This window comes from Geotrypetes seraphini, chromosome 1 (assembly GCF_902459505.1).
Source record: "Geotrypetes seraphini chromosome 1, aGeoSer1.1, whole genome shotgun sequence".
In the NCBI taxonomy this organism is placed as follows: Eukaryota; Metazoa; Chordata; class Amphibia; order Gymnophiona; family Dermophiidae; genus Geotrypetes; species Geotrypetes seraphini.
Window position 1 is genome coordinate 246915345 of NC_047084.1, and position 25762 is coordinate 246941106.

The 25762-nt window shown below is 40.9% G+C and overlaps 1 protein-coding gene across 8 annotated transcripts in view; it reads left to right on the forward strand.

The window, feature by feature from the left end:
• Positions 1-25762, forward strand: part of LDB2 (LIM domain binding 2) — a 706182-nt gene that overhangs the window by 657240 nt on the left and 23180 nt on the right. For 5 of the 8 annotated variants that reach the window (XM_033948750.1, XM_033948741.1, XM_033948759.1 and 2 more), the window contains 3 exons: positions 6020-6143; positions 10282-10439; positions 12536-12610. In XM_033948750.1, coding sequence (XP_033804641.1) covers positions 6020-6143; positions 10282-10439; positions 12536-12610 — 357 coding nt within the window. The remainder of the gene's footprint in view (positions 1-6019; positions 6144-10281; positions 10440-12535; positions 12611-25762) is intronic. The other 3 variants (XM_033948775.1, XM_033948768.1, XM_033948802.1) reach the window with 1 other exon arrangement.

Consider the following 25762-nt stretch of genomic DNA (forward strand, 5'->3'; position numbering starts at 1 on the left):
TCTAGCTGCTTGAAGAAATGATCTGGGTTTTCATTTATAAATCAGGCAAAGATTGATGATTCAGTATTTGGCTTTATGTGCTTAATTTTCCAAGCCTGGGCACAATTCAAGTTACATTCAGGTATTGTAAGTATGCCTTTGTAAATTTACCTGAGGCAATGGAGGGTAAACTGACTTGCCCAAGGTCACAAGGCAAATCAGCAGAATTTGGACCCTGGCTGCCTGAATGCCTAGCCTGCTGTTCTAACCACTAGGCTACTCCTCTGCTGAACTGTGAGCTTTTGATTAATAATCACCTGAGTTGGATTAGCCCACTGCCAATTATGCGGCGCTGCTATACGCTATCAGCAATCTACAAAAAACTAATATGTTGCATAGCAAGGTGCCTTTCATTAACCAGTAGGCGCCCCTGCTCCAAGCTCTCTGTACTGTATACTGCAATAGGCAGTCAGTCTGTGTCTGTACTAATGTTCTCACTTCAGAAGATTTCTTTACAAGCTGTGTTCCTACTAAATCTCAGACTAACTGAACTGAGAAACAGGAAAGGTATATAGGAATGTTATATATATATATAACCAGATCAACATTTTTATCCTTATCTGTTTTCAACAATCAGAATAGAAGACATGTCTCATTTCCTATTGCGTACTGGCTTCCCATTCACTCCAGAAGTCATTTCAGCAGCTTTGTTAAGAATAAGAGATTCAAATGTTAGTCCTCTCATAAGTATAAATCTGAGGTAGCTTAGCATATTCCATAACTGAAGAAGTATTGGTATGTACTATCCCTTCAAGATAATAAAGGGAAAAAAGTCTTATTTAAGAAAAAAAAAAAAAAAAAAAAAGGAATGTTATATGTTACAGAGCTGTTCATAGATGTGGAGGTGCATAATCAAAACATAGTCTAAGTCTGATTTGGGTGTATGGCGCTAGACGTCCAAAGTCGGCAGTGGGAAAATGCCCATTTTCGAAAAATACGTCTAGAATAATTTTTTCCCCCCGAAAATTGTCTATCTGGACATCCAGGCTATTCTTCCAGACTGCCAGGACGTCTATCTTTATACCACATTTTCAACCAAAATTTTGTCCAAGTCCCAAACGCCCAGAACAAGACCATTTGGATGTGAGAGGGGCCAATCTTTTAATGGACTGGCCACCCAGACATGACAACAGAGCAGAGGGGCACCTTACAGGGCACTGCTGTGAATTTCACAAAATAGGTGCAAGATAAACATCTCACCAGAACTCCCTTATAGCTTATGGTAAGCCCTCCAAAATCCATTATACTCACCTGTCTGCAACCCCAATAGCCCTTATGGCTGCACCTATATGGCAGTAGAGTAGGGTATGGGGGGGTTTTGGTGGGCGCACATGTTCCACCATAAATGTAGTGGTTAGAATGGCTTATGGGCCTGGGTCCTCCTCTTTATGGTTCACTAGCCCATCCCCCAGGCTATTTAAGATACCTGTATGCAGCTCTACTAGGCTTTCCTATCATTAAGTGTGTTATAGGCAAGTTGCTGACTCTTGAAAAGGCACTTAGGTGCCAAAACAGTGGCCGTGTTGAGTCCAGACCTAATAAAGATTCCATTTGATGACATGATTGGTGGCTTCTCTTCCTCATGACGTTTGTGTTTGGATTTTTGTTTTCATCTTGAAGGTGTTTGGTCCTACTTTGGTGAGTAAATCCAATATTCAGCACTTAACCAATTGTGGCAACCCACATAAAGATAGGATTGACTTTTATGTAATCCTATTTTGCAGTGATCTTGGCTAGTTAAGTGCTAAATATTGGCGCTTGCCAGCAAGTACCAACTCCTCCCCTGGACCTCTCCCAAAATAGCTGGTTTTGAGATAGATGCTAACCAGTTAAGGGCTGCTGAAAATGACCAGTTAGCCCCAAATAAGCAATTTAACTGGACAGAAGTCATTTCTGGCCAGTTAAATCGTTTTGAATATCAACCCAAACATACGTAACATGTACATAGATGTGAGCATTTAGATTATAGAATTGCCCCATAAATATACAAATATGAGGCCACTCATGCTTTGCCCAGATGCCAACCATGTAAAATACTTACTATGTAAGATATACATATATGTACAACTAGAGAATGACACGGGGAAAAAATCTGTCCCCGTCCCACCATCCTCTGCACCGCCCCGTCACCGCCGTTCCCTTCACCGCCCCGCCACTGTCACCACCATCCCTTTCACTGCCCCGTCACCGCCACTGCCATTCCATTCACCGCCCCGTCACCGCAGCATGCATAAAAGCCTCAAACAGGTATGATTTTATATACTTATCTTTATTAACGTATTCCCATGGGTTACATACTGAACATGTGCTGGATTCCTCCATTCTTGCAGCACATGTTCAGGAATAGGATTCAGTAACCCATGGGAATGGACACAGCACACTACTACACTAGTACTCAGATTAAAAAAAAAAAGAACCAGCTCCCAGCTCAGCCAGACTCCCGTCTTCAACCGGTCAAAGAATCCCACTCGAAAAAAAAAAAAAAAGAACCAGCTCCCAGCTCAGCCAGACTCCCGTATCCAACCGGTCAAAAAATCCCACTCAGATAAAAAAATAAAAAAAGAACCAGCTCCCAGCTCAGCCAGACTCCCGTCTCCAACCGGTCAAAGAATTCCACTCAGATTGCTCCCCGTGTCATTCTCTATGTACAACATAACACTTGCACAACACTTGCGGTGTTCTTTGCTCACATGTTTAAAGACAATAGACTGTTTTCAGTCCAATTCTTTATATGTGAGGTTGCAAAGCATTGGACCCCTGAGGAAGGCGTGTTCGCCGAAACACGGACCGTGTAGGGTCCGGTAGGATTTTTATCAAAGTATTTTTTATCATTGTAGTTTTTTAATTTAATTTTCTTGGTTTTATATGTTAGTGTTTAATAAATTATCTCCAGAACATCTGTATCCACAGTTTTTGTTTTTGTTTTCAACATAACACTTGGGCAGAATTTTGGTATTTATATACTTTTATACAGATGGAGGGGCATTTTTAATAGGACGTCTAAGTCTGAGTTTGGCTGTCTTGGGAAAGACTTTTAGAGATTCAGTGGAGAAAATGTTTATTCTTAAAACAGCAAGATGTTTATCTTTTTTTTTTTTTTTTTTAAATAACCTATCTAGACGTTTTGGTCCTTAGTGCGTCTATCTTTTTTGGCCATTCTCTAATATAAAGACGTCCACATGAAAACCACACAAAAGCCATTTTTTTGGACATGCTAGCAGCCAGCATTCTTAGCAAACTGTTCGCAGAGAGCTGCGCACAGCAGAGGGGAACTCTAGGGGGTGCTGCAGTGAATGTCAAATTTCAAAGTCCCGGGTACATATGTCACTATAACCTGCTTATATTGTATGGTGAGCCCTCTAAAACCCACTCAAAACTTACTATACCCATCTGTACACAGCAATAGTCCTTATGCTTGCAGGTGTCATCTTTATGTAGGTACAGTAGGTTTTGGATGGGTTGTATCTGGGACTTTTAAATGTGACATTCTTTGCAGTATCCCCTAAGACAGCCTTTCTGCTTGTCTCTGCTGGGTTCAGTTCTCTGTGTCAGAAGCTGTGAGGAGGTGCTGAATAAGTTCTCAACCCAACCAAGAAGAGAATGACATGGATATGGTTCAATCAATGATCTGAAACAATATCAAAACATAGAATTTTGTTTCTGCAAATTGGCACTTAATGAAATAAGATAACTCTTTTCAGCTAGAGTAACAAAATAATGCTCAGAATTTAGGAAGTCGTTTGCTTGGGCTGAGAACTTTTCAGCATGCCCTCATAATACAGGCTAGAATGTACTGGGGGAGGTTCACATCATTGGGTGGTGGGAGGGGGTCAGTAACCATTGGGGGAGTAAGAGGGGGTCATGCCTTAATCCTTTCATTAGTCATCTGGTCAATTTGGGCATCTTTATGGCATTTAGATGATTTTAAAACAGGTCTAAGAAAAGCCCCTGCCAAGCTAAGCCCGCACAAAAAATGCCTCTAACACATCCCCTTAAGATTTGGTTACACTGGAGACAAAACAACCAGAAAGCTGTATAGAAAGTCTGTTTTGAGAATGCCCACTTGGATGTCCAAGTGCTGGCTTTTGGATATCTTTCTTTTGTGAAAATGAGCCCCTTATTCACACATAGAGGACTGAATCCTATATATTGTGCCTCACAAAACCCCTCTTAAGCGTCATTCTGTAAACAGTGTCTGAAGTTAAGAGCCACACCTACCTTTAGGCATGACCGTTTGCACCAGTAGAAATGCGGTGTAAAACCTCACACCTAAATTAGGTGCAGATCCCCATACTTTATAATTACATATGTTGCTTTGAGGAACGCTTCCAATCTGCCCATTATACTCCCATTTGTATTCCCTCTTATTGGCGTTGCTTGTAAATTTTAGGTGCAAATCCTGTGCCTAAATTTATACACACAAATTTAAATTAAAACCAATTAACTCTAATAAGTGGCTCATTAATTAATTAAGCTGTATGTGCAAATTGGGTGTGCACCCAAATTTACAAACTCAACTCAAAGCACCATTTATAGAATTCAGGGGATAGTTCATTATTCCAATCACCAGAATGAAAAGCTTTGTCAAAAGGGTAAGATGTTTGCTTTTGCTATCAAGTACAAAAGTACAATTCACTTTTTTTTTTTATTTTTTATTTTTTTTTTAGAATTGCAATCTTAGACTTCTTTGGACCCTCCATTGTTTTGGAAGTGGCAGATTCAGGTCCATACTCTAGCTCAGGGGTAGGGAACTTCGGTCCTCAAGAGCCGTATTCCAGTTGGGTTTTCAGGATTTCCCCAATGAATATGCATGCGATCTATTTGCATGCACTGCTTTCAATGCATATTCATTGGGGAAATCCTGAAATCCTGACTGGAATACGGCTCTCGAGGACCAGAGTTCCCTACCCCTGCTCTAGCTGCTTGGGAGGCCCGGGAAGTGGCGGGTCACACAACCAAAAGAAAACATTTTTTGCTCAATTGGGAGGCCTTTTTTGCTTCTTTACCTCCCAGAACGCATAGCTTGCTGTTGAATGCCATCTCACAGTGAGGTTGGATGGCAGTGAGCTATTTGATTACAGATTTATACTGCTGCATTTCCCTTTGATAAGGGAGGAGATGATTAATATTGCCCGAGGGCCACAAGAGTCCAGGCCCTCAGGGCAGGAGGGGGGTTCTTCCTTTCAAGCATTGCTAGGATGCCTTCTTGCCTCCCCTGATATGGCTTATGGGTGGGGTGGGTGGTAGGGGATAGTGTGGATGTGGGGACAATTGGAGGAGGTTTTGGCATGTTAATGTTTGATGACCCTTTGTTGCCTGTTTGAACTGTCTGATTATTTTTGCAGGACACTATATTCTGCTCTTCTAATTACCTGATTGTCATCAATTCCAACTGTCTTTTGTTATGGAGGGGGAGGGGAGGGAGGGATGTGGAAGGTAGGGGGTTGGTGGGGGGAGAAAATTACAATGTTATGTTTGATGAACCTTTTCTTGAAGGCTTATGCTATGTTCTGTGTTGCTTCTATTGTTCAACAATAAAAAAAGATTCAAACATAACATTTTTTTTAAAGTTGAGGTATTTTTATAGTCCTTTTTATGTAAATTCTGGTTTGAAATGGAAGGAAAAATGTATGCTTGTTTCAGATAATGTGAACAGCTGGGACCTGAAGCATTATTGCTCAATCGTTGTCAACCAGCGCTTCAGAACCAGGGCATCAATGGTCTGCTTTTTGCAAGTATCTACAGCCTGAAATGCTTCACCTTTACCGAACTTAATGCCATTTTGTGGCTTTTTTAAAAAGCACATTTGAAAAAGAAAATATAAGTAGCTGAATATAATTCTACATTATGTAGAAAACATTCCTTTTATTGAAATTACCTGAGTAGAAAATTGCATATTGCAGAACTCAAAACACACAGGATACACAGTTGGGCTAACTTTTTAAATATATAAATGGTATTTTGTTCTCTCCATTTTTAGTTGTGTGTAATACTGGAGCCAATGCAGGAACTGATGTCAAGACATAAAACTTACAATCTAAGTCCTCGAGACTGTCTGAAGACATGCCTATTTCAGAAATGGCAGAGGATGGTGGCACCACCAGGTATTTTATTATTTTGTAGTAAAGTGTTTCACCCATATTTAATTACTGTATGTACAGTAGACTAACACTGTCTAACATTATTTTAAAAAAAGACAGTAATATAAGCTGCAAAGTTTAAATATTTATTTTCTAATTATACTGACTATTTAATTTAAAATATAAAACTATTACCATCCATGATTCAGTACAGATTGGAATAAGTCATAATTGTACAGTACATTTACCACACGTTAGATTTTGTTGGTCAGGATGAATTACATTCATAAGTACATAAGAACATAAGCATTGCCATACTGGTACAAACTGAAGGTCCATCAAGCCTAGTATCCTGTTTCTAACAATGGCTATTTCAGGTCACAAGTACCCGGCAAGATCCCAACAGATTTTAAGCTGCTTATCCTAGAAATAAGCAGTGGATTTCCCCATTCTAATAATAGCTTGTGGCCTTTTTTTTTTTTTTTTTAGGAAATTATCCAAATATTTTTTTTAATTCTGTTAAGCTAACTGCTTTTACCACATTCTCTGGCAATGAATTCTAAAGTTAAACTACACATTGAGTGAAGAAATATTTTCTCCAATTTGTTTTAAATTTACTACTTAGTAGCTTCATTGCATGTCCCCTAGTCCTAGTATTTTGGAAAGAGTAAACAAGCAATTCACATCTACCTGTTCTACTCCACTCAGTTTTTCTATAGACCTCTATCATATCTTCCCTCAGCCATCTGTTCTCCAACCTGAAGAACCCTAGCTGCTTTAGCCTTTCCTCATAGGGAAGTCATCTTGTATTAGTGCTACTACTAATCGTTTCTGTAGCACTATCAACATTTTTGTCGCCCTTTTCTGTATCTTTACTTATTCCGCTATATCTTTTTTGAGATGCAATAACAACACTATTTGCACTATGGAGCAATACAAAGGCATTATAATATTCTTTTCTTTGTTTTCCATTCCTTTCCTGATAATTCCTAACATTCTATTTGCTACCTTAGCTGCCACTGCATACCAAGCTAAGGGATTCAATGCATCATCATCAACAATCTAGGCAGATCCTTCCACTTTCTGAAGGATTCTCTTTTAGCTCTAATAGCTTCCTTCACCTCAATTGTCAACCATGCTGGCTGCCATTTGGTCTTCCTTCCTCCTTTTTTAATACATAGAATATATCTTGTCTGGGCTTCCAGGATGGTATTTTTGAATAACAAAGCAAAATACAAAAAAATGGTGGCTCAAAGAAGCTTCAACTTAAAGTCATTGATTACTCAAACAAAGTCTTTATTGATGTTAGATGAAATGGCCAGTCTCTTTTGGTGCAGACTAAAAATGACCCGACATGGTCCGTGTTTCAGCTCAAATGAGCCTGCGTCAGGGGGTCGTGTCAATAATAATACTAAAAACAAACAAATAATAAAAACTCTTTAAGAACATCACATCAAATAAAAGATAACATTTAAAACATATATTAAAGAACTATTGAATGGTTGTGAGAATAAAAATAAAGAGAAAAAAGGGGGGTGCCATTCAATGTGGAATAAATATAAAAGTATACATGTGATAAAACTGTCAAAAAAGTTGCATAAAGTACGTGCAACTGAGGTACCAAAAAAAGTTAAAGTATTATACAAAATATGATTTAAAAAGGTAGCAAATGTGTTAATGAAAGTGTATTGAAGTTATGCATAATGGAGTGTAATCAAAAAGGTGACCAATCCTGTACGGAACATCAAAACTGTGAGTGAACAAATGAAATGTCAACCTTTTTGACTATGTCAGGTCATTTTTGGTCTGCACCAAAAGAGACTGGCCATTTCATCTAGCATCAATAAAGACTTTGTTTGAGTTATCAATGACTTAAAATTTCTTTCATTTCCTGGTTGAAGGCAGATAGACAAGGGCGACCCGGTCGACATTGTATATCTGGATTTTCAGAAGGCATTCGACAAGGTTCCACATGAACGACTACTTTGGAAAATTGCGAGCCATGGAATTGAGGGTGAAATACTCACATGGATTAAAAACTGGCAGGAGCATAGGAAACAGAGAGTGGGGGTTAAGGACAGAACTCGGACTGGAAAAGCGTCACAAATGGGGTGCCACAGGGCTCAGTGCTTGGACCCATGCTCTTCAACATCTTTATAAACGACCTGGACATTGGTACGACGAGTGAGGTGATTAAATTTGCAGACGATACGAAGTTATTCAGAGTAGTGAAGGGGGATTGTGAAGATCTGCAACGTGACATAATCAGGCTCGAGAAATGGGTATTGACATGGCAAATGAGGTTCAACATGGATAAGTGTAAAGTAATGCATGTCGGGAACAAAAATCTCATGCAGGAATACAGGATGTCCGGGGCGGTACTTGGAGAGACCTCCCAGGAAAGAGACTTGGGAGTTCTGATCGACAGTCGATGAAGCCGTGGCGGCGGTGAAAAGAACGAACAGACCGCAAGGAATGATAAAGAAGAGGATCACGAACAGATCGGAGAAGGTTATCATGCCGCTGTACCGGGCCATGGTGCACCCTCACCTGGAGTACTGTGTCCAGCACTGGTTGCCGTACATGAAGAAGGACACAGTACTACTTGAAAGGGTTCAGAGAAGAGCAACTAAAATAGTTAAGGGCCTGGAGGAGTTGCCGTACAGCAAGAGATTAGAGAAACTGGGCCTCTTCTCCCTCGAAAAGAGGAGATTGAGAGGGGACATGATTGAAACATTCAAGATACTGAAGGGGATAGACTTAGTAGATAAAGACAGGTTGTTCACCCTCTCCAAGGAAGGAAGAACGAGAGGGCACTCTCTAAAGTTGAAAGGGGATAGATTCCGTACAAATGTAAGGAAGTTCTTCTTCACCCAGAGAGTGGTAGAAAGCTGGAACGCTCTTCCGGAGTCTGTTGTAGGGGAAAACACCCCCCAGTGATTCAAGACAAAGTTGGACAAGTTCCTGCTCAACTGGAAAGTACATGGAAAATGGTGAGGCTGGGCTCATTTAGAGCACTGGTATTTGACCTGGGGGCTGCCGTGGGAGCGGATTACTGGGCACGATGGACCACTGGTCTGACCCAGCAGCGGCAATTCTTATATTCTTATGTTCTTACAAGCTTCTTTGAGACTCTTATTTTTTTTTTCCTTGGCTGTTTCTGTGGAGACTCTTCTTTTTTTCTTTATAGTATTTATTTTTGAATAACATCCATGTCTGATCTAAATTTTTTGACCTTTGCAGCTGCTTCTCTTAAGTTGCTTTTTTACCATCTTCATCATGCTATCATAGTCTTCTTAATGTTAATGTTCCTAAAATGGCTAACAAATGTTTATATTGCTATTTCATATCATAAATATTTCTGTGCTGGTACATAAGCATTTATGTGCCTATTTTAGACATTTATGGTGCTAAAATGGATGCTTCTACCACACGGAGCCAGGGCACAAGCATCCATTTTCCATGTATTTTAGAACAAGCTCTACATCAGCAAATCCTCTAAAATATTAGTGGAACTTGAGACATCCCGAACCTGGATGTCAACATTCAGATTTGTATGTTCTTTCTAAAATGCCGTGGCACATACAGTATACAGGTTGAAGGATTTCATCTCCTTACAGGTACATGAGATATGAGATGAAGTGTAGTACAATCTCAAACGTTCTCCTCTGTAATGGCTTAATTTTTAAGAACATTGAATGTTATTGCTTTAGTACTTATTGTACAAGGAAATCTGATGTCTTAAAATGAATTTGATTCTCTTGGAAAACCAAGCAAACTACACAACTGGTCATGCTAGCATACAGAAAGGTTTTATTCCTATAGATCCTAAGACTGAGGTGCTTTAGCATAATCTACATTAGCTTTCCCTCTGGTGATCAAACCTTCTAGGTCAATAGCAGCATCATGCAGGAGTTTCTTTTAATGGGAATGAATGTGCGATTCAAAAATGAAAAGAAAATTATAGTGCTTTATCCACCCCTAAGAACTTCAGAATCATAGGCTCCTAATGAAAAATAATTTTTTAAAAAAGGCATTGCTACACCTTTTAAAAAGGAATAAAACATGGAATTTAATTGATCAGACCTGCTCATGGATAATTTCCTACTACTATAAAAATCCACCATCATCTGCTGTTACCTCTTTATCTTTCCTTGAACAGCGGAGCCCACACGACAGACAACCACCAAACGAAGAAAAAGGAAAAATTCCACCAGCAACACCTCAAATAGCAGTGCAGGAAACAATGCAAACAGTACCAACAGCAAGAAGAAAGCAGCAGCTGCCGTGGCACACCTCAACCTGGCAAGTCAAATTCCGGTAGGTTTCATTTTCCGTAGACATGGCAGGCCTGTTTTCTGTTAGTTGATAGTAGTCTTGAAAAATAATCAAAGCCCAAGCTTAGGAGCTCTTTTACTAAGCTCTTTTACTAAATTTTTATTGAAATTTTGCAAAACAAAACATATGCAAATGACAACTCAAACGGCCTGTTTATGTGATTACTCTGGGCAGTTAAGTGCTGAATATTGCCAAATAACCAGCCGAGTGCCTACATCGCCCTCAGGATGCTCCCAAAATAGCTGGTTTCCAGTTTAGACCTAACCAATTATTTTCATCAACACTAACCAGTTAAGTGCTGCTGAAAATTAACGGTTAGCTCCTGAACAGGTGATTTAACCAACCAGCAGCCATGTTTGGACAGTAAAAATCACTTTGCATATTGACCCCTATATAAATAATTTAAATAGATTACTGGACTGATGATTCATTTTACACTTCCCTTTATAGGGCATTTGTTTTATTTATTTGTTGTATTTGATTTATTTGATTATTTATCATTTTTGCAGATTGTGCACTAATGTTGTCATTAGCATACAATACCTGAAAAATATTACACTCCCTTTTTTTTATTCATATCTTTATTCTGTTCCATTAGAAACCACATATATTTGAGGACATTTCAAGAAAACACATCTAGTAAATGTCAATCCAGAAAAACATGTCAAAACGATCAAATCTTAGGAACTGTATAATGTTAATCCAAGGATACAACAAGCCCTTCCCTCCCCTCTCTCCCCTCCCTCCTTCCCCCCCCCCCCAATGCCAGGTGAACAGGAAGAATAAAAATCAGTATAAAAATAAAAATAAATTATGCAACAGTTGGTTTCAAGCCATGGGCGTTAACATGGTCAAAATGGGTTCCCAAATAGTTGTAAATTGTTTCCCTAATTTTGAGTCCAAATCTGTTATGGCTCTCCATCGAAGCTTGAGTAATCATCAAGGAACACCACTGTAAAATATATTACCCCTCTTTTACAAAGCCACACTGCCAAGCAGCGCAAGTTAAATGCTGTGCTGCACCATAGGAATAGAATGGGAGGCTTAGTATTTAGCTCGTGCTTTTCAGCAGCTCAGCTTTGTAAAAGTAGGGTTACCAGATTTTACTCACGTAAAATCCAGACCCATAAACCCGCCCCCAGGCCTGCCCAGTTCCACCCAGCCCTGTCCCGTTTTGTCCATGCCAAGCACCAGCCTCACCCCTAGCCCCGCTCCCCTCAGCCTGTTCTCGTCTGTCAGGCGGGCATCCATGCATTTACAGATGCAACGCGATGACATCACGTGCATGCGTGCATGCGTGTTATGTCTCTGCATTGCATCTGCGCATGCGCGGACGCCCCAACGTGATCTGCTTTTCAAAACCCAGACAAAGTGCCGGGTTTTGAAAAGCCATCCGGACGCCCAGACATGCCTTCTATAAAGAGGACATCTCTAGGTAAATCCAGATATCTGGTAACCCTATGTAAAAGGGGGGGGTTAATGCAGCAGGATTTACCACCTCCTATTTATCCAGTTAGCATACCTGAATTATCCAGTTAGCACATGTTAATCATAATATGCTAGCTGGATAATGCAGGAATACCCACTCTCTGCCCATGACATGCCCCCTCCTAAAACTATTTTCATAAAAACACATAATGAGTGGGATACCACAGGCTAATAGGCAAATACTGCAAAATGCTTTAGCGCAATTTGCAGTAGCTTGTTGGTGCATGCTAGCCCCACAGTAAGGACTTAACACTCATAGTAAAAGAGTCCATTAGTTGTTTAAGAACTCACAGTTTCACAGGGTCTTTTCTACATTTGTTGGTATTGGAGAAAATTCTGGTGAACTCCCTTTAGGGACCCTGAGACAGTTCACATTAAAAACAAATGGGATGGTTTCCTAATGTCCACTCAGATTTGCCTATATCTAAGCCACATCAGAACTTTATTTGACCTTTGGTTGATCTTTGAAATTTTAAGCAAAAAAAAATAATTTTGCTAATGTATGCAACTGTGTTCAACAGAAAAAAAATGGATTATTAAATAGTATGTATTCAATACACTGTTTTAAACTAACCCTGCTTTATTTGCAGTGCATCACCACAAAAAAATGCTTAAGCCATACAACACGACTCAGAAGAAATTATCGTGGAATACGGACCGGTTTGGTAAGTAATGGGCCGTGGCAAAGCCAAGGGCCTATTATACCAAACCAGTCCATATTCCATAATAATACCCTCTGAGGAGGGTCATAATGTTGTTAAATATTAAAGCTGATGCATAATTTTATGAGAAATCCCTTTTTCCTCTCAGAGGTGAGGGCTCAGAGAGATTATCATGGAATACGGACCGGTTTTTATATTGAGAATTGTAGATTTACTATCATGCATTTTAAATATTTCTGTATCAAAATATATCTGCCAGTATCAACAGAATGTTATAAACGATGATAAATGAAATGGAAGTTGCTTATGGACCAAAATAGCCACCCCCTGTTGACAGCTACTATAGGAGGAATAGTACACCTCCCCAACCCTGTCCCTTCTCAATTTCTCATGCTCTATGGTCATGAGATGTGTTTCCTGTAGGACGGCAATATCAACATGCAATTTGTGGAACCGTGTCAACACCTTCTTACGTTTGATAGGAGAATGGATCCCATCCACATTTAATGTGTCGTCTGAGGGATTGATTGAGGGAGGGGGGGAATGCAGGTTTGTCTCTTTTATACTTAAAAAAGGTTATTGCAGCCCTGACCAGTTCTTTGGGAGGGCATCCTTTTTGCATTTTTGCACTCCAGTTCTAACTCATCTCACGGGGACTATGCCCAGCTCATTACAGGCTTTCATGTTGTACTTTTGTTTCCGTTGAGCCTTGCATTTGTTGGTAATTTCCGTTGCTTTCTCCTACCTGTTTTTGTAAGCCATTCCAGGATCAATTGTATTGTGTCTAAATACTGTTGCACCTCCGATTCTGTTTTCTTGTTATGGTCTGGCTGCTTTCTCAATAAAAATTATTTTTTTTAAAAATACGATGATAAAATGTAGCATTGCACTGAAGAATTTGTCAGACACCAATATGTTTGTCATCTAGCTGAAACTATCTGCATGGTTGACATTCCAGCTAGAAAAAATTGTGTTCACAGAAAGCAGCAATTGGATCAGTGGTGCTCAAAATAGTAGGGTCACTGGCTTCTTCTTGGCTTTGTCTGCTCTTTGTGAGGTTCATTTACAAAGTGGCCTCACTGATTCGCATGCACTGAATATGAAGAATCCCTTGGAAATTGAATGGGTTTTTTCACATGCAGCATGGTGCTAATTGGTAGTGCCACTTTGTAAAAGGAGTCCATGTGTTTTATTTATGTCTGTATGGTACCTTTAGCAAGGAAGAGCTCAGGGTCCAGATAAAATGACACCACACAACAGGTTAGTATGAATGAAATTAGGGCATTGGAGAGGGGGAATCCTGTTCAGCTCACAGGTGGAGAAATCAACTAAAAACTAGTCTTTACATAAGAACATAAGAATAGCCATACTGGTTCAGACCATTGGTCCATCTAGCCCAGTATCCTCACAAGTACTTGGTGAAAACCCTAATAGTAGCAACATTCCATGCTACCGATCCCAGGGCAAGCACTGGCTTCCCCCATGTCTGTCTCAATAGCAGTTTATGGACCTTTTATCCAGGAACTTGTCCAGACGTTTTTTTAAACCCATCTACATTAACAGGTGTTACCACATCCTCTGGCAATGCATTCCAGAGCTTAACTATTCTCTGAATGAAAAAATATTTCCTCTTATTGGTTTTAAAAGTATCTTCCTGTAAATTCATCAAGAGTACCCCTAGTCATTGTAATTTTTGATGGAGTAAAATATCGATTCACTTGTACCTGCCCTATACCACTCAGGATTTTGTAGACTTCAATCATATCTCCCTTCAGCCATCTCTTTTCCAAACAAAAGATCCCTAATCATGTTTCCTCTGCGATTATGCCATGTACTTAGTATCAAAATGCCTGGACTATATAAAGAAAATAGATTACTTGTAGACACATGGAAAACAATAAGATATGTGAACAATGTAACACCTAATCCAATTAATAAATCAACAAATCAAACTATATGGCTGAACTTCAAGATTCAAATTGGCGGATATAAAGTCATCTGGAAGCATTGGATGATGGCAGGAATACGTGTATTAGATGTTATTTCTAATGGTAAACTGCTTGAGTTTTCACAGTTGCAACATAAATATGGTCTTAATAATTCATAAAGGTATAGATGGTTGCAAATGAAGCAGGCTATTCAGGCAGGGTTCCCTGAATGGAAAAAAATCTCACTAATCAATATATTTTAGAGTTCTTATGCTTTCAGGTGGACTTCCTGGGACACCAGGCCACACAGTGGTACAAATTAATACAGTCATACCTCGGTTTACGAGTGCACCGGTTTGCGAGTGTTTTGCAAGATGAGCAAAACATTCGCAAAATCGGCACCTCGAAAACCGAGTTTGACTCGATTTACGAGCGCCACCCCCCCCACAATCCGGCATCCCCCTCCAGCGATCAAGCATCCCTCCCCCCCCGCTTGTGTCCCTCCCCCGCACCCCATAATCCTACATCCCTCCCCCCCGAGCACCAAAACATAATCTCTTACCCCGATTGAGCACCAGCACCAGCACCAACGCATAGGACATGCCGGTGCCAGTGCCCAAAGATCCTCCCTCTTCTGGGCTGGACGGTGCATCGGAGATTCTCCCTCTTGCCTGTGCTGGGCTGGACTGGGCCTTGAGCATTTGCGCATGCTCAAGGCCTTCTGGTCTTGCTCTCTCCGAGATTCATAGATTCAGAATCTTGGAGAGAGCGAGACCAGAAGGCCTTGAGCATACGCAAATGCTCAAGGCCTTCTGGTCTCGCTCTCTCCAAGATTCTGAATCTATGAATCTCGGAGAGAGCAAGACCAGAAGGCCTTGAGCATGCGCAAATGCTCAAGGCCCAGTCCAGCCCAGCACAGGCAAGAGGGAGGATCTCTGACGCACCGCCCAGCCCAGAAGAGGGAGGATCTTCAGGCACCGGCACCGGCATGTCCTATGCATTGGTGCTGGTAGCAGTGCCCAATCGGGGTAAGGTATTTCGTTTCGGTGCTCAGGGGGGATGTAGAATCGCGGGGGAGGGGGGCAACATGAGCGGGAGGGGAGGATGCCGGTTCGTAGGGGAGATGCCAGATCGCGGGAGGGGGGTATGAAGCAGCATCGGTAGCCTCAAGAGGGGGGGGGAATGGAGCAGCGCCGGTAGCCTCGGGGGGGAGGAGTTGGAACGGATCAAAGCGAGTTTCCCATACTTCCTATGGGGAAACTCGCTTTGATATACGAGCAATTTGGTTTACAAGCATACTTCTGGAACGAATTATGCTCGTAAACCAAGGTTCCATTGTATCTGGATTTATAAGTAAAAAACCAAAATATGGTCTTCGAGACATTTGGAGCATTGAGATCAAGCATCAAATTACGGTGTCTCAATGGCCACGAATTTGATCTTGGAGGATGAGATGTACAGTGTCTGCATCTATGAGACAAACTTGGTTTTTTCTGTTACATAGAGCATTTTGGACCCCTGTTCGTTTACATAAATTAGATAGCTCTAAGTCTGATAGATGTTGGCACTGCAATCTCGAAGCTGGGATTCTAGATCATCTATGATTCTATTGTCCATTTATTTTGGACTTCTGGAAATCAATATGGGGCCAAATAAATAGTTTATTGGAGAATCCGGTGGCCCTATCATATGATACTATTTTATTTGGCATGTCAATGAGGGCAAAGAGTCAAATATCCTCAAAAAATAATAAGCTCTTGCTAATTATGACTGGAGTTGCCATTCAACAAATTACATTTAATTGGAAGAATTGGAGTAGTTTAAACTTTAATTTCTGGTGGAACTCTTTGTGTCATATAGATGGAAAAAATATTAGCCATACAGAAAGGACATTTTAATAAATTCAAGGATGTTTGGGGACCATTAACAGATTATTGTAACTAGTAAATAACATTTTTCCCTTAATTATACAATTGCAAATGAGAGGGTGGGGGGGGGGGGGTTCTGATCTTATATTAATTGTTTGGATTAGTAGAAAATAATATATTTGATATACGTGATTATATATGATATGGTAAGGGGGGGATAAATTTCATTAATTTACAATGATTATAACAGAAATTCAAGTGATGTTTGTAAGTTTAAATGTTATTTCCGATCCCTAATCTCTTTAGTCTTTCCTCATATGAGAGGAGTTCCAACCTCTTTATCATCTTGTTCACTCTTCTTTGAACCTATTCTAATTCTGCTATATTTTTTTTTTTATATATGGAGACCAGAATTGAATGCAGTACTCAGGGTGAGGTCGAAGCAGTGAGTGATAGAGGCATTATAATATTTTTAGTTCCTTTTCTAATAAACCTTGGCATCTTGTTTGTTTTTTTGGCTGCTGCCACACATTGGGCTAAAGTACAATGACACCTAGATCTTTTTCTTGGGCAATCACCCCTAAGGTAGACCCTAGCATCTGGTAACTATGATTTGGATTATTCTTCCCAATGTACTTCACTTTGCATTTGTCCACATTAAAGGATCCTTTTACTAAGGTATGCTAGCCGTTTTAGTGTGCACTAAACGCTAAGACATCCAGCACGCCTTAGTAAAAGGACCCCTAAATATCATCTGCCATTTGGATGCCCAGTTTCCCAATTTCCTAAAGTCTGCCTGCAATTTTTCACAGTCAGAATGCATTTTAACAACTTTGAACAGTTTAGTGTCATCTGCAAATTTAATCACCTCACTCGTAGTTCCAATTTCCAGATCATTTATAAATAAGTTAAACAGCACCAGTCCCAGTACAGATCCATGTGGCATTTCACTGTTTACCCTCCCTGTGACATTCCTCTATTTACCCTCTTCCATTGAGAAAATGGCCATTTAACCCTAACATCTGTTTCTTGTCCAATAACCATTTCCTAATCCACCACAAAACATTGCCCCCTATCCCATAACTCTTAATTTTTTATCAGGAGCTTCTCACAAGGAACATTGTCAAAAGCTTTATGAAAATCTAGATACACTATTAGGGGCATATTCAAAACATTAAGATGTGCATCCAAATCTAAAGGGGGACATGTTGGATCTGTGATCTGGGTGGGCTTTGGCGGGCATAGACTTGGTTGTGGTAATAATCAACCCTTTCCCAACATGTCCTGGACAGAATTTAAATATCCTGAGATAGACATAACATAACACTTCATTTGTATACCGCAAACACCTCGCAGTTCTTTGCATTAACATGAAGAGAACTGTGCATTCACAGAGAATTACAAAACAACAATGGAAACATACATTACGTCATTCTCCCCAAAATTGTTTAAATAAGTTTTTAACATTTTCCTATAATGATCATAAGATATATTAGTAGATGCTCATATTATAGAGCCTAGTTTTCTCTCCCAACTAGCAGCCTGAAAAGCCAACACCTTTTCAGCCCCTTACATTAGGAAACAGCCCCTTACATTAGGAAACAGAAAAAAGCAGAAAAACATGAAGGGTGCTTCGATATATTGAAAGCAAATTGATAATCAGATACAAGGGGTCACTGAAAAGATCTCAGCCCAACCAAGAAGAGAATGATGTGGAGCCATGAAACTTACAAGTTATTTCACATACTTTTGTTTCATTTCATTTCATATCACTGAATTGAAAAGTGTAAAGAAAAATGTAGAATAATTTGTAAGCTTCATGGCTCTACATCATTCTCTTCTTGGTTAGGTTGAGAATTTTTCAACGGCCTCTCATAACATGGCAATAGACCATAAAATGCCTTTTTAACAAAAACAGCCAAATTTGTAAACTACCATCGCCCATAAGCCACTCTAAACACTACACTTCTGGTGAAAAGTGTGAGGCCACCAAAACCCTATACTGCTATATATGCAGTGGTTAGAGTGGCTTATGGGCCAGGGCCCTCTTCTCTGTGGTTCACTAGCCCAACCCCCAGACTATTTAAGCCACCTCTGTGCAGCTCTACTAGGCTGTCCTATGCCAGGTGCTGATGTTCTGGAGGCAGGTATGTACATTTTTATTCCAATTTGTATGGCGGAGGGGCGGAGGGTCAGTGATCACTGGGGGAGTGTGTACAGGTCTGTACTTTGTTCCTGCAATGGCTATCTGGTCACTTTGGATACCTTCTGGGCACTTAAACCTGTTTGTAGATTGCCTAAGTCACAACGTATAAGCTCCATCTAGGCAGTCTCATTAAACTTTCGATTATCGCTTCAGGACGACTAAGTTTAGGTTGGCCCACATCCTTCCTACCTCCCACCCTAACTGCTCCTTGAAAAACACCCCTTTTCACTCTGGGTGCACAACGGCAGTGAAAAGTCCTAAGCTCTTTTAGATACGTCTAAAACCCGTTTCGATTATCAGTACTTGGAAGACCTGTCTTTTAGGTCGTACAAGTACCGATTTAGGCAGATTTTTAGATGTATTTCCATTTTGATTATGAACCTCATACTGTATTTATAGAATGTATGAAAATCCAAGGTAATATATATAAATGCAAACCTCTTCCCAATGTTGTAGTTGATTAGATCATTAGGCATGTACAGTAGATAATTGGGCGGCTGGTGGGCATGAGGATTGCTTGGTCACTTGCCTGTCTGATGCGAAGGTGGTAGACCTCATGCATCACTTAGATAGGATTTTAGATAGTGCTGAGAAGGACCGGCTATCTTGGTACATGTAGGTACCAATGACATAGAAAAATGTGGGACGAAGGTTCGGGAAGCCAATTTTAGGCTCTTAGGTAGAAAGCTGATATATAGATCCTCCAGGATAGCATTTTCAGAAATGTTTTCCCATTTCACATGCAGAGTCCCATGAGCTAAGCAGAGCTCTGAAGTCTCAATACATGGTTGAGATGAAAGTGCAGGGATGAGGGATTTAGATTTGTTAGGACTGAGCAACCTTCTGGGAGAGGGGGAGCCTATTCCAAAAGGATAGACTCCACCTAAACCAGGATGGAACTAGACTGCTGACGCTAATGTTTAAAAGGAGACAGAGCAGCTTTTCAATTAAGATGGGGGGGAAGCCAACAGTCAGCCATGAGCAGATGGTTCAGTGTAGAGTATTCTTGAAGGATACTTGATATTTAGGGAGTCCCAACAGAGAGGTTTCAATGATGGTGAAAGAAAGCCAGGAGTGCTTAAGAGGAAGGCAGAGTAAAGGACTCATATTATCTCTGTCTTCAGCAGCCTGTAGATACAAGGAAACAACACAATTTGAAGTGTCTGTTAACAAATGCTAGAAACCTAAAAATTAAAATACAAGTTAGAATATATTGCCCTGAATGATGAGTTAGATATAATAGGCATCTCAGAGACCTGGTAGAAGAAGGACAATCAGTGGGACACTGTGTTACCTGGGTACAAATTATATCGCAAGGGTAGAGTAGATGAAATTGGAAGTGTGTGTGTGGGGGAGGGGGGGTTGTGCTATATGTTAAAGAGGGAATGGAATAAAACAAAATAAACATTCTGCATGACATAGATAGCAGTGTGGAATCCATATGGATAGAAATTCCATATGTGAAGGAAAGGAATATACAGATAGCGTTATACTACCATCCCCCGGTACAGAATGAGCAGACAGATAAAGAAATGTTTTCAGAGATTAGGAAAACTAGCAAATTGGGCAACAGTATAAAAATTGGTGATTTCAATTGCCAAACGAAACACCATAAGAACAAAACACCAAAAGAAAAAATTGAATATTATGCTTGACACTGTGTGGACTACCACACTGCCCAATGTATAAGATTACTATAATTTTCTTTACCAATAAAGCACAATTTATGTGGAGAAAAAAGCCTCAGTTAATGTTTCATGGGCTCAAAAAAACTCCACATATGTTTCTTCTTATAAATATAACTTGTTGTTAGACATACTGTCATGATCAGTTTCCCAGCAGACCCAACACAATACTATGTCCTGCAGTCCACCAAGGACCAAATCTAAAATAGTTCCCCCTCTTGTTAGTTCCTGGACCAGTTGTTCCAAGAAGCAGTCATTTATGATGTTTAATAATTTTACCTCCCTAGCACTCCCTGATGTAACATTTATCCAGTCAATGCTGGGGCAATTGAAATCACCAACAGAAAAAATTTAAAATTATGCTTGACACTGTAGACCACCACACTGCCCAATGTATATATGAATGCAGACCAAAAAAGATTACTATAATTTTCTTTACCAATAAAGCACAATTTATGTGGAGAAAAAAGCCTCAGTTAACGCTTCATGGGCTAAAAAAAAAAAAAAACCCTCCACATATGTTGTTTCTTCTTATAAATATAACCTGTTAGACATACTCAATAAGTCAGTCTCTAACAGTCTATTCAGTCAGAAATATACATGTTCAGTTGGCATCTCACTGTTCAGGGTTTTATAAACGTGTGATAACCAACACTGTTCCAATACAGAAAAAAGACCTATCTGCGTGACTGCTCTGATGTCTTCAATCCCTCTGTTCTCTGAGTAGCACTGTCTTTGCTTTACACAAACACCCAGGGTTATAAAACCCTGAACAGTGGGGATGCCGACTGAACATGTATATTTCTGATTGAATAGACTGTTAGAGACTGAAGCTAATAGAGCCAAAAAATATCTTTTAAATAACTGAAAAAGTATCCAAATTAAGAAGCAATTTAAGCACTGGCAAGTTAGATGCAAAGCATTGATAAAGAAAGCTAAAAAAAAAAGAATATGAAAAGAAACTTGCTAAAGAGGCAAAACTCATAGTAACAATTTTTTAAAATTATGTCAGAAGCAGAAAACCTGTGAGGAATCCTTGGGACCATTGGATGATCAAGGAGCGAAAGGGACGCTCAGGGAGGATAAGTCTATAGTGGAGAGACTGAATGAATTCTTTGCTTCGGTTTTATGGAAGAAGATGTAAGATGAAATGGAAATGGTTTTCAAGGGTGATGATACAGAGGAACTGAAAAAAATCTCAGTGAACCTGGACGGCGTTGTGGGACAGGATCCTGGCTAGGCCTAGTTGTCCCTCTGAATCCCTGTCCCAGAGAAGAAAGAAAGTCCGTGGAACACAGCTCTCAGTGCCTCCCCAGATTGCACCCTAAGACTCCCCTGTTGTATAATGCAGAAAACACTTTAATGGCAAAAACAAAACTTAAACAGGATGGTAGGTATGGCACGAGCTCCCAAGGACGCTCATGTCCTTAAATAAATTTCAAAGGTAAAGTAAAGTTTCACAGCTTCCCATACTTGAGCTCTAAGTACACAGTTCTCCTTTAGCTCCAAGTATGTCACTGAAGTCCAGACTCAGCACAATCAGCCCAATGGATTAAGTCCAACATTCAAATACAAAAATCCAGAAACTTTTCTTCTGGCTACACTAGCTGGGCTATCAAAATTAGTCCATTCAAACAAACATTTTCCTTTTGAAAAGCACACACTCTGGCTCTGGCTAAAGCTCTGTTGGGTAGAGCCAAATTCCCCAACAGGCTGGGAGGAGATAGGCCCTTACACCACTGGTATTGCCGCCCTCCAAAAAGACAGGATCTGATTTTAATTCCTCACCCCCAAAGCACAACTCAGAGCAGCTCCAAAAATAAAACAAAAGCAAAAATGCAGCTACTGCTTTACAGTATTGAGGTCAGACTCACAGGTCTGTAGTTTCCCGGATCTCCCCTTGAACCTTTCTTGAAGATCGGCGTAACATTCGCCACTTTCTAGTCTTCCGGAATCCTTCCTGATTTGATCGACAAATTGGCTATTAGTTGAAGCAGTTCAGTTGAAGCATTTCAGAATGTTTCCTAGATCTTATAACAGGGTTTTTAATGGGGCTTACAGGATCTTATTCCCTGTTTCTGGTAGGGCTAGCAGAATTCCTGTCACAACGTACTAAGCCAAATTGACAAGTTAAAAAGTGATAAATCACTGGGATGGGATGTTATATATCCCAGGATACTGAAATTGTTAATCTGCTGTTAGTGATCTGTAACCTGTTGCTAAAATCATCTGTAGTACCTGAAGATTGGAGGTAGCCAATGTTACACCAATTTTTATAAAGGATTCCAGGAGAGATCTGGAAAATTACAGACTAGTAAGCCTGACTTCAGTGCTGGGCAAAATAGTGGAAACAATTTTTAAAAATAAAATTGTGGATTATGTAGATAAGCATGATTTAATGAGTCAGAGTCAGCATGGGTTCAGCCAAGGAAGGTCTTGCCTCACCAATTTGCTTGACTTCTTTGAAGGTGTGAATAAACATGAGGATAAAGGTGAGCTGGTTGATGTAGTATATCTAGATTTTCACAAAGCTTTTGACAAAGTTCCTCATGAGGGGCTCCTGAGAAAATTAAAGAGTCATGGGTTAGGAGGCAATGTTCAGTTGTGGATTAGGAATTGGCTATTGGACAGAAAACAGAAGGTAGGGTTAAATGGCCATTTTTCTTAATGGAGGAGGGTAAATAGTGGAGTGCCACAGGGATCTATTCTGGGACTGGTGCTATTTAACTTATTTATAAATGATCTGGAAACTAGAACAACTAGTGAGATCTATAAATTTGTGGATGACACTAAACTGTTCAGATTTGTTAAAATGCATGCAGACTATGAAAAATTGCAGGCAGACAGACCTTAAGAAACTGGAAGACTGGGCATCCAAATGACAGATGAAATTTAATGTGAAGAAATGCAAAGTGATGCACATTGGGAAGAATAACCAAAATCATAGTTACTAGATGCTAGGGTCCACTTTGGGAGTCAGCGCCCAAGAAAAAGTACTGGGTGTCACTGTAGACCAATGTATCGCAAACTGTGTGCCTCCGCAGATTTCAAGTGTGCCGCGGCACACGGGGCAGGTTCTGGTGCAGGATAATGGGAGGCAGAACGGAATAGCAGAGCAGAGTGTGAGATCACTGATGGAGGGCCGCAGTTTTAGGAAACAGCAAGCAATGAGAAGTAGAGCAGCAAGAAGGCTCACAGGCAGGGAGGGAGGGGTCATAAATTGTATGGGAGGGGCCATGTAAGAAAGGGGTAGAAAAGGTCAGATCGGTCTTACCTGAGCTTTGCGCCTGAAAAATGAGTCCAAGGGAGCAGGCAAGGAGGCTTAGCCGAGAAGGGACAGATGGATGGTTGGAAGGAGGGTCTTGAGCGAAAACGGACTGAGGAGAGAGGAGGGGAACATGAGGGGAAGAGAGTGTGGAAAATCTCCCGGCTGCAGGAGGGAGGAGGAAACGAGGTGACCTGACTGAGGTCTCTCCCAGAAATGGTGGAGTGGCTAGGGACAGGGTCTGCCAATGTATGAATTGAAGAGATGGGGGCTACAGTCTTTACTGGGCAGGGAGGAGGTTGAGACCGTCTCACCAGGGCTGGGAAAACAGGATCTTCCTGCCTTCTACTGCCGATATGCTTCTCTCCCCACCCCCGGACCAGCAGCGGCAGCTCAGTGTGATTTTAACTTGCCACACAGCTGCCACTAGCATTAGTTTACACGCAGTTTCATTGGGCAGCATTGGGGCCTTTGCTATGCCGGCCCACTTTGATGATGTGAGGCAGGCTTGCCTAACAAAGGCCCCAAGGCTGCCTGATTAAACTGCGGCTAAATTACTGTTAGCAGCTGGGTGGCTAAGTTAAAATCACACTGAGCTCCCTTGTTGGTCCGTGGGTGGGAAGAGAAAGGAGGGGTATTGCTGAGGAGGGAAGGGAGAAGGGGTACTGCTGGACAGGGGGGGAGGTAAAAGGAAGGGAGAAAAGGTGCTGCTGGACCTGGCAGAAAGGTAGGGAAAGGAAAGGTGCTACACACTGGAGGGGAGGGTGGGATGGTGCATGGGGAGGGAGCATGTTGGGTTGGGGGGTGGAAAGGAGGGATGCCACTTGCGGGAAGAGACCAGGACAGAGAGAGAAAGCGTGCAGGAGGCAAAAAGTATTGGACTCATTGAGAGGGTGAGATGGATGGGGAGAACAGAAAGGAGTGAAGGATAAATGTTACACTCTGGGGAAGGGGGAGATGGAGAGAGTGAAAAGTTGGACTCATGAAGGGAAAGAGAGATGTTGATTGGGGGAGGGAAGGAGGACCAGAGGAGAAGCATGCAGGAAGAAGAGAAATAAAAAGGTTGGACTGGTGGAAAGGAGGGAGAAATGTTGGACTGGAAAGGGGGCCAGAAAGGAGGAAGGGAAAGAGAAATGTTACACTGGAATAAAGGAGAGATGACTAAAGGACGGGAGAGATATCAGACCAGGGAATGGAAGGGAAGGAGGGGAGTCTGGTAGCACTATAGAAATAATAATAATAATAGTGGTAGTAGCAGAGAGAGATGCTAGATTATGGGAAGGAGAGGAGAGAGATGCCAGACTGGGAAGGGGCTAAAGGAAGGAGAGGGGTGTCAGACCACTGTGGGGGGGAGAAGGAGGAAAGGAGAGAGATGTCAGACCATGGAAATAGGGAGGAAAGGAGAGAAAGATAGGAAGGGAAGGGAAGACATGGAAAAGTAGATTTTGAGAAGAAAGGAGAAAAATTGAATGTTAAGCTAATGCCAAAGATGGATGCAAGGCAGAAAGTGTAGACAGAGAGAAAAACAGTCAATGGATAAGAAGGCCCTGGAAACACAGTTAAAAGCACAGAAAAATAAAGTCACCAGACACTAAAGGTAGGGAAAATGATTTTATTTTCAAATATAGTGATTGAAATGTATCAGTTTTGGGAATTTATATCTGCTGTTTACCTGGATATTGTGTGTATATGAAAAATGAATGGAAAAAATTGCATTACAATTAGTAAAGGGGGCAAGATCTAGGGAAGAGCTTGGGTTGGTCTAGGGTGGAGCTTGGGAGGTCTGTGGTTGGGGGTACTCAGTTGATATTTGTTATACTTCCCTGCTGGAACACCCTCCTAGCATTTCAGGGCCTCTGTGCATGGTGTGAATGTCAACGTGATAATGTCACACATGCGCGTGATGTCATCATGGTGACATCCGTGCACTTCTGGGTGCCTCAAGCCATGACTACTACCTTTGGTGTGCCCCAGCTCGAAAAAGTTTGAGAGACACTGCTGAAGACTATATGCTGAAATCTTCCGCACAATATGCAGTGGTGGCCAAAAATGCAAACAAGGTGCTAGGAATTATTAGACAACGGATGGTAAACAAGACTAAGAATGTTATAATGCCTCTGTATCACTCCATGATGCGATCTCACCTTGAATATTGCTTTGAATTCTGGTCGCCTTATCTCAAAAAAGATATAGTGGAACTAGA